The sequence below is a fragment of the Lemur catta genome, chromosome 6, assembly GCF_020740605.2.
Source record: "Lemur catta isolate mLemCat1 chromosome 6, mLemCat1.pri, whole genome shotgun sequence".
In the NCBI taxonomy this organism is placed as follows: Eukaryota; Metazoa; Chordata; class Mammalia; order Primates; family Lemuridae; genus Lemur; species Lemur catta.
In genome coordinates, this window is record NC_059133.1 from 43,747,294 (window position 1) to 43,757,502 (window position 10,209).

General features: G+C 38.7%; 1 protein-coding gene across 1 annotated transcript; it reads right to left on the reverse strand.

The window, feature by feature from the left end:
• Window positions 1–3,451: 3,451 nt before the first annotated feature.
• On the reverse strand, window positions 3,452–8,755 carry LYZ (lysozyme). The gene is made up of 4 exons (XM_045553391.1): window positions 8,558–8,755; window positions 7,151–7,315; window positions 4,417–4,495; window positions 3,452–4,246 (listed from the first exon to the last, which is right to left on the reverse strand). The coding sequence occupies exons 1-4, from the start codon at window positions 8,691–8,693 to the stop codon at window positions 4,180–4,182; spliced, it is 447 nt and encodes a 148-aa protein (XP_045409347.1). The 5' UTR covers window positions 8,694–8,755; the 3' UTR covers window positions 3,452–4,179.
• Window positions 8,756–10,209: the final 1,454 nt, after the last annotated feature.

Genomic DNA, 10,209 nt, shown 5'->3' on the forward strand with positions numbered 1-10,209 from the left:
CCTCTGCAATTGACTTTTGCTAATCTCTGGCAGTTTCTTCAGTCAGCCTGTGTCATTGGGCTCTCCTGGCACTTCTTGGACGTGTTCCATCTCTGCTTCTCAACTATCACTCTGCAAGTCTCTCTCCCCTACCTTGACCCATTCTTTGTACGCCTCAGGGTATCCTGCTATGAATAAACTCATGTTCTTTCGGAGTTTATTCACATTAGAATGCTCCAAGGATCTTGAAGCGTAAGGCTGCACCTGTGTAGCGGCCCTTTGCTGCCCTCCCATGGCTGGTCTTTGTATTACATTTACATGGACAAGACATGGCTTGGAATCCCAGAAGCTGCTGTGCTGGAATCATGCGGCTTTGAAGAATAAGAAAAATCTTAGAATGTTCAGCATGGAGAGAATGTACTAAATAATCACCAAAAGATTTGTTCAATCAACTGATATTTTTTGAGCATGTACCATGTTCCAGCCACTGTTCTGGGTGTTTGGAATACAGAAATGATCCCGTCGAAAATTCTGCCCTCCTTTCTAACAGGACAGTGGCTCAGCCGGGTGTGTCAGAGGTGTAACATAATAAGAAAGGCATCCAGCAGTAGGGAGAGGGAGCAACCCCCCCACCCCGTGCTGGGGTCTCAGAGCCTGAGTGGAGGGCATCAAATACATGGTGTGGCAGTGATGAGAGATTGATTGCTTATAGGCAAAGCCATCAAATACATAAATGTACTAAAGTTATATTTTAAGGGTACTAGGTATAAGAGATGCCAAGTTTCTCACTGTCAGAGAAGGGAATTAAAACATGGAAAAGGGGAAAACTACAATGAACCTGATGGTGTGGATTGGAATTGGAGGTATTGTAAACTCATGATTTTCAATATAAGTAGATGTAGAGATAAATATAGTGTAAATATGTGTATCTTCTAGCTCTGTTCTGGCCTGGGAACACTGACACCCTAGTGCCTAGATCTTGCTTTTAAAAGACTCTTACACACTTTGAAGGATCAAGGTCCTTTGGAGAAATGGCTATTCCATTTCTGGAAGCAAGGAAAAACAAAGTGAGCCTTAGAGTATCTTGTGCCAGAAAACAAGAAAGTACTCCAAGAATGATGGGGACATGTCAAAATGACACAAAACCCAACTTAAAGGGGCTCAGTGGCCATATCAGGGACAATATGAACATCAAAACAAATGATAGTAATGAATTATAACTCATTATTATTTAAAATATAAAACAGAAGCCATGAGTCCGTACTGACATACTAAATACATAAATTGAAAATTTGATGAGCAATAGTCTCAAAGTACCTGCCCCCAAATACTTGATGGTGGAGACAGTTTGTGGACATCACCTTAATCAAGTGATCCAAGTAAACATCATCAGTTATGGGAGAAATCAAAACTACATGCCACCTAAAGGGGTGCAATGAGAAGAGCATCACTTCTGTGGTGTTCCTGCCAAACATACTTAATCAAACCAAGAGAACACCAGAAAAACCTTAGGGATATTCTAAAACATAACTGGTCTGTGGTCTTCAAAAGAGTCGAGGTCATAAAAGTCAAGAAAGAAACAACTGAGGAAATGATCCAGATTGAGGAAACTAAAAAAACATGAAAAGCAAATACCACACATGATTGTGAATTAGATCTATTTGTCGCAAAAGGCTTATTGGGACAATTGATGAAATGGAGTGGCAGCTGATGATAATTAGGTGGTAGTAATGTATCAGTGTTATTAATAATTTCCTAATTTGGATAATTGTTTTGAGGTTAGGCAGGAAAACATTTTTGTAGGAATTACACACTGAAATATTCGGGTACCGTGTTGGCATCTTACTCTCGAAGAGTTCAGAAAAAAATAAAAGGCCTTTTTACTGTACTTGAAATTTTTTGCAGATTGAAATTATTTCAACGTTTTTAAAAAGTGGGAAAAAACTCCGTCTCTTTGGAAGTTATATTTTGGTGAGAAGAGGGAAATAAGTAAAATAATGTAGTATATCAAATGGTTATAGGCTTGAACCCTGAGACACTCCCGCATTTAGAAATTAAAGGCTGGGCGTGGTGGCTCAAGCCTGTAATCCTAGCACTCTGGAAGGCCAAGGAGGGAGGATCACTTGAGCTCAGGAGTTGGAGACCAGCCTGAGCAAGAGCAAGATCTTATTTCTACTAAAAATAGAAAAGAATAGCCAGGCATGGTGGTATGCGCTTATAATCCCAGCTACTCAAGAGTCTGAGGCAGGAGAATCGCTTGAGCCCAGGAGTTTGAGGTTGCTGTGAGCTAGGCTGATGCCACGGCACTGAAGCCCAGGAGGCAGAGTGAGACTGTCTCAAATAAAAGAGAAACGAAATAGCAGAGAAAGTCCTTCAGCAAGAAGGACTGAGAAGGAGCAGTCAGTGAGGTAGGATGTAAATGAGGAGAAGCCCAGGGAAGAAAGGTTGCTAGAAGTAGGAAGTGGTTCACTTTGTCAAATGCAGCTGAGATGAACAGAGGTGATTACTGCAGTTGGCACTCAGGAATCATGGGAGAAATCCTGGGGGAGTGATTGTAGTCGAATGAGGATAGAAGCCAGATTAGAGAGAGTCGAAAAGAGAATGGGAGGTGAGGACATGAGGTTGGTGAGTACAGACATCTTTTCCTAGAAAAGAGAATGGGAGGTGAGGACATGAGGTTGGTGAGTACAGACATCTTTTCCTAGAAAAGAGAATGGGAGGTGAGGACATGAGGTTGGTGAGTACAGACATCTTTTCCTAGAAGTCTTGCCGTAAAGGTAGCAGAGAATGAAGTTGTAGTTGGAGGGTTATGTAGGGTCAGTGGAGTATTCTTTGTAAGATGGGACGTTACTAGGGCAGAGTGTAGCATGATGGAGGTGACCCAGTGAAGAGGTAGAAACTCAAGATGCAGGAAACACTCAGCCTAAGTTGGGGTAGTGAGTGGAAGGGGATAGGGACTGCATGTGTTGACACTGCCGTAGACAGGAGCAGAGACCCTTCATCCTGGTAATACAGGGGAAGGAAGGATGGACGGGTCCATGGGAAGGTGTGAGTGCTGTTTTGGTGACGTGGAGGGGGAAAACTGTGTGTGAGTTGCTTCTGTTCTCTCAGTGTAGTATGAGGCCAGGTTATCTGCTGAGAGCAGCGGAGGGTGGAGGATTGCGGGGGCAGAGGAGAGGGTTGGATGTGGATGTTTGGGCTTTGAAGAGAGAAGAGGAAAAGTAAAACATAGTCATAGTCATTTTGGAGATCAGGGACACCAACACAGAGGGTTGCAGAGAAGTGACTAAGATGGCCAGGCACACCTGAGGGCCCATTTGATGCCTGTCAGCATGCTTATGGATTTTTCTCCAACAATATTCAGCTGGAGGAGGATATAGGAGATATTAAGAGAGCCAAATCTTTTTTTTCAAATACATATATTTTTTTCTACAGAGACACTAGATGGGTCTAAACAAAAAAAGACAAAGAATGCATTGCAAAGCCTTTAATGGTAATGTTTGTATTTTTTATAACATGCATAATTTCATAACTGTGGTTAATCATTAACAGTAATTATTTCAATACTTGTAAGCTCAACTGCCTCAGATTTAGTCATAATGCGTGAATCCTCAAGTTAATACAATTAAGGAATAGCAACTTAGTAAGAAATACACCTTATGAAAACAAAATTCTCAATTCAGGTTGTCTCCACGTTTAGCCATTTGGCATTCTGCTCCTTTAAAAATTTTATACTGCCCAACAAAGAGGGCTATTTTTACTGTTTTTAGAGATGACTGAACAGGTGAAGCCATCAGATGCCCACACAGCTGGGATTTTGCCTAAGAGCAATGTAAGATAGTCTTTTGTTATATTTTCATCTGATATTGGGGAGTACTTGCACTATTCAAGATTCAGTCTGGGTTATTTCTTTGATAAGAAATGAATGTACTGAAGATGTATTTGATAACCAAGGTTTTAGACAAAATTTTCACCAGCATTAATTCTATTTGTAAACTGAAAAATATTGGAGGCTTAATATTGAATAATTACCACATTAGTGAACATTAAGCCTTTTAGAAGGAATACCATATTTTGCTCCTGCTTCCGTAAAGAATGTTATTTGTTGGAAGAGGAAAATGACAGTGTGCCTTTCACTTAACTACTATTCTTTTAATATGAAAAAGAGACAAAATGAGCTGAAGAAAGAAAATTCCGCAGTTACACTCCACAACCCCGAACATACTGAGTGACATCTTGGTTTTGACAACGATTTCTCCATGCCACCCTGTAGAGAAAGGTAAAACAAACAGTGAAAAGGTTAAAACAAATCTTCATTGTAATATACCTACTTCAAACCCTTTGGGGAAACAAAATATTTTGTCAAGAGAGAAAATACAGCCTACAGATAGACCCACATATTGCTATTTATTTTCCCATTTAACATTTAAAACATACCATGCTCTAATGCCTTGTGGATCCCTGACAACTCTCTTTGCACAAGTTATGGCTTGAGTGATGTCATCTTGCAGCAAAGCTGAAAGAGAGATGGTAAGGAATGAAAACAGCTTTCATAGAAATTTCATTTTAGGTTTAGGTTTAGCCAGCTGTATTCTGTTAAGCTGAGGAAAGAATACTAACAAATTCTTTTCTTTCCTTTTTTTTTTGTGGGGGGGACAGAGTCCATCTGTTGCCTGGGCTAGAGTGCCATGGTGTCAGCCTATGTCACAGTGACTTCAGACTCCTGGGCTCAAGCGATCCTCCTGCCTTAGCCTCCCGAATAGCTGGGAGTACAGGCATGTACCACCACGCCTGGCTAATTTTTTCTATTTTTAGTTGTCCGGCTAATTTCTTTCTATTTTTCCTAGAGATGGGGCCTTGCTCTTGCTGAGGCTGGCCTCAAACTCCTGACCTCGAGTGATCCTCCCTCCTCGGCCTCCCAGAGTGCTAGGATTACAGGCATGAGCCACCAAGCCCACTAAGAAATTATTGTCCAAGAGTCCCTGTATCTCTGTGATTGTTGGGGGAAACTTCTTTTCATTCTGTCCCATTCCACATGAAATAAAACATTCTGTTTCTCATTTGCCCAAGTCATTTGAAACTCTGGAATTATTAACTAATATGACGAGAGTCCTCTTTGTACTAGACACTGAAAAAAAAAAAAAAAGATGCCTAGTAATTTTTTTACTCAGGAGTTCTACTTTTGTAAATTTGTCCTAAAGAAGTAAGAAATGCACCCAAAGATGTCAATATGAGATAGGGAATCAGCAGGCACTGTTTAACACACAGTCAAAAAGCCTCTAATCTCCCAGATCAAAAACAGCATGTGGGGACAAGGTAAAACCAGTTGGAATCAAAGTAGCAAAGAAATGGGTCATTTCTTAAGCTTGTAGCTCATTATGCTTTAATTCTAATACATTAGCATGCTAAAAGAAACTCCCCTGACACCATGACAGTCCCAGGAGGGACCTTATGAAGTAAAGAAAGGGGAGGTTCCTAGTTCTAAGAAAGTATCACCCGGTTCTATAAATTAATATGAATATTCCTCCCCTGCACAGTAGTTCATGATTAAGGCATTGCTTAAATAAAGAAATCCAAAAAACCACAGGCCTGTTCTCCCCAGCAGGAAGAACTACCTCTGTTCCGTGGAGTAGGTCTTCTATCTTTGCTGAATAAAACTTGCTTTTGCTTTCACTGTCGGCTCATTCCTGAATTCTTTCTCACTCGAAGCCAAAGACCCACTTAGACTTCAGGTGATTCCCGGCATTGGGAATTACTTTCCTGTGTCACAAAGATGTATGCACAAAGCTGTTCATAGCAGCTGGACATGGTGGCTCATGCCTGTAATCCTAGCTCTTTAGGAGGATGAGACCAGAGGCCCCCTTGAGCCCAGGATTTCAAGGTTACAGCGAGCTCCGATCCGCACTCCAGCCCGGGAGACACGGAGAGAGCTTGTCTCAAAAAAAATTTAAAAAGCTGTTCATAGCAATTTATAAAAGGTAAAAATGGAAACAGCCTACGTGCTTAATAGTAAGAGTTGGATCAGTAAATTATAGAATATTCATGTATTAGAATTCTATTTATTCTTTGAAAATGATAACAGATTTGTATTTGCTGAAATGGAAATAATTTTGGGTGATAAGAAAATTGTAAAGCAGTACAGATAATACAATTTAATTTTTGTAAAAATACACATTGCTTACATGTTTTTATGTGGGTTCATATGTGCATGATATAACTTACCTTTCATATACATGATTGATATACATTCTGGAGGAATATATACCAAAATTTACCAATGGTCATGAATCTCTGGGGAGTAAGATTATGGGTACTATTTTTTCTTATTTGTATTTTCTGATTTTTCTTTAATGACCACAGATTATTATATTATAAAACATTTTAAAAATTAACTGACTTTTTAAAAGAATATTCTACGATTAATCTTCTCTATTGGGAATTTTAATATTTAGAAATTTAACAATATCAAGTTTACAATATCCATGCAATATTTTTTGCTATAAGGATTTCACATATTATTTCCATTTTTATAGGAGTTCAATAAAATATTTGTTTTCCCCCAAATAAACAAATCCATAAGTTAATTTTTTAGTTGTGACAATGATTATTTAGGAACTATATTTTTTGGAGATCCAAACTAAAAAGTTTAGAAATGAAATGTCATAATGTTTCCAATTCATTTAAAAATCTCTAAGCAAAAAAATACATCTAGAAGAAGCAACTCCGGCAAAATGTTAACAAATATTAAAAGTGTGTGATGGACATACAGCTATTTACTATACCAATGTCTCTAATTTTCTATATATTTAGAACCTTTCATAATAAAAAGGGAAACAATTGAAAAAGGACCACACAACCAAATTATCCCTAAACCTTCCCAAAGTGAATAGGAGGAATGGCATCGTTCTAAACAATGCATCAGTAAGGACATTTATAATAAGTTAATAGGTCATTCCAGAAACTTTTATATATTAAAAAACACTAATCTTTTGTGATACCAGCTCTTTAGTTTCTTACTTAGGGAATTATAACGGCTTTCTAGAAGTTGAGATGGAGTTTTTCTAGGTCCCTGATGAACCCTTTCAGGCTTTTTCATGTACATTGGATCCCTATCCCTGTAGGTATAACCAGACAGGTCCTGTGCCATCACTTGGATATCATCTCGTCTTACCACTGCAGGGTATGCCACAGGCATTAACCGCTCTTGGGGTTTTGCCATCATTACACCAGTATCGGCTGTTGATCTGAAATATCCCATAATCAGTGCTTTGGTCTCCAGGATTGTAGTTTGTAGCTCGTGTGTTATAATTACTCTCCCATCTGGCCAAACACATCCCTGAAAAGAACGTATTTTTAGTAATAAACAGTAACACTAAATGATGTAATGCTGTATACCAAAATCAGCTCTATTTAGCTATTTCTATTTTACTGACTTACTTTATAAGTATAAAGATGTATTTAACTTTTAAATTTTTTATCACTTTAGTGTTAAAGGCCCCATAAGACAATCCTTTTGTAATGCAAATCATTTTCTAATACTAACCAAACAATATAAGGTCCTTTAAAACATATTAAAATAGCCATTTCTTCCATTGCTTTTACCCTTCCCTCAGGCAACATTCAGCCTAGAATAGAAAAACCAACAGAACTATTGAGTGGATTTTGTAAATTCATAATAGATAAGTAAGCTGATAGAAAAATGCTTTTTATCAGAAAAAAATGAGGATTTTCTGTGAAAAAGAAATTTTCTTACAATTTGGATAACAAGTTAGAATCTTGAAAACAAGAGTTATAGAATAGAAAAGACCGTCCTGTGATTTCATCCATTCACTCATTCATTCAAAAATAGTTATTCAAGGGAAATGTTTAAAGTCAAGCTGAAAAGTACAGTGATTACATCAACGAATATGGACCAAACTACAAAGTAACTTTTCCTAATGGCCCATCTCGAATTGTGTTGAGGAAAATGAAAAATTGTTAAACCACTCGAGTGAATAAAAATAATAAACCATTTCATGCTGAGTTTCAGGGATCCTTATATAAACAGTGACTGAGGGGACATTGGTTCCTACTGCCCTTGTATGAGGAATTCAACATAATTTTTAAAAACTTTACTGTTAAAAATCCCATGTCGTGGCAGGGGAATTAAAAAAAAAAAGAAAAATACTGCATTGCTTTAGGCTTTCAGGGCTCAGGTTTTAAATGAGAAATGACTGGAGTGAAGTCCCAAGGACTCTGATGGAGCTCTGCCAGGTCCTCAAAGGCATCTGTCAGTCAGCCTGTGTGCGCCCTGGGGTCTGAGGCAACGGGCAGACTTAGTGGCACTGGAACAGTACAGCAGGTCCTGTTTCACTTAGAATGGCATAGAATTTTCCCCTGCCGTGCCCTCATTCCTTCATCTGGTATCTCTGATTATAAAGGACCAAACTGATGTCTTCAACCATTTGTGTACAAACCCACAAAGAAATAAAAACGTCTTTTCACTCAGAGAGAGCCCCTTCTTACTATTTCTTCTCTCATATCGTCTGTTTGACACCTGGCTAACTCTCTGGAAGTACAAAGGAGTGCGCAGACTTACAGTTTGCCAGGCTGATTCCCCTGTAGCCATCCATTCCCTGTCTTTTCATGGTTCTGGCCAACTCACACCTTTCATAGATCTTGCCCTGGACCGTGACGGACAGGACGACGAGCCCCAGAAGGAGGAGAGCCTTCATGTTGACTGTGCAGCCAGCCAGCCAGCCTGACCGGGGTAGCCGGCCCCAGTATTTCACATCTTCTAACTTCCTTCTTCCCCTTGTGGTTTGGGGGCTACACCCTTTGAGCTGTGTGGAAAGCAGGAACTGTTTATTGATCCACTGGCTTCAGAAGGGTTTTCTTATGTTTGAAAAAGAGAGATATGCTGATTTCCTAAGATTTATCCTACAGGAAAATAATGAAATGGCATTGTTTAAAGACCTGGCTCAGGAAGAAGTGAGAAGTAGCACTGCTTGCAAGACATGAACTTTCTTCTATTTCATTATGAATTTGAGCAACTAAGGAGAAAAAAAAAAACACAATGACTATTTTTGTCAGCTTGAAATGGGCTGTGGCGTGGACTAACATCAATTTTCATGAAATCCTTTTGTGTGCATTCACTCTTTGTATTCATCTTTTTCACTTAAAATTATTCTATATGCACTTTTCCATGAAAGGGACATGACACATGTCTGTCATCTTAATGGGTACATAGCATGACACCATGTTGCTCAGCCAGTTTTCTATGCTAGACATTTTTTGTTACTGTGTAAATTTTTGTTATAAATCAATGTTTTACTACTATAAATAAGACTCATGTGAACAACTTTTCTAACTCCTTTCCACAACACTTTGCCCTCACCCCCCATTTCCATGTTAGAACATGAGGTCATTATAGAGCAGTAGGACTTTTAAAATCAAACCTACCCAAACACATATGCCCAACTAAAATAATCATTTCAGGAGGCTGTGCACATTTTAAAAAACAATGCACGAGGACTCAAAAAGAACTGTGCCTCTGGATCTGCCTATGAAGACAGATTCGGAGCCACACAAAATGTCATCACTTTGTAGTGACCCTTATTTTTCATCAATGGTAGTCCTTTTCTGCTTGGCCTCTAAAGATTACCAGCTTTGACTCTAAATGACTATTTGGGGACCCTATCCAAAAATCAAGGATAATTCCATTTTTCAGGCTAGGCCTAGGGGTATCCTTTAATAATATTGAGACAGATTTTCAGAACCCAAAGAGATAGAAACCAGTTAAAAGAGTTAGTCTTTGGTCCCCTTTATACTATTCCCAATTCAATGCTAAACGACATCCAGTTATTATATACATTGGTTTCAGCCTTCTGCTGATGAGGTTAATTTTTCTTTTCAAATGTTTGAACAATTGTGAACTTATACTTTCTTGGGGTAGAATAAGCAGATATTAGCTTGCCACCCTGAGCCAAACTGGTAGCATGATATCATATGACTACTACAAAGGGAAGAGGTGTTTTTGATCCCGTTAATTATCTCCCTTGAGGCAGAAGTGATGGGCAGTTATAATGTCCAATTATAATCCTGTGTTTCCATTTGAGATATGTTTAATGAGCAATCTATTTAAAAATAAAATGGAAAGTAAGCATGATTTTTGGGTGGAGATTTTTTCCCCCTAGAAATTTTGGACATACTGCAAGTTCTACTTGATACAATATATGCATTCTGGCCAGG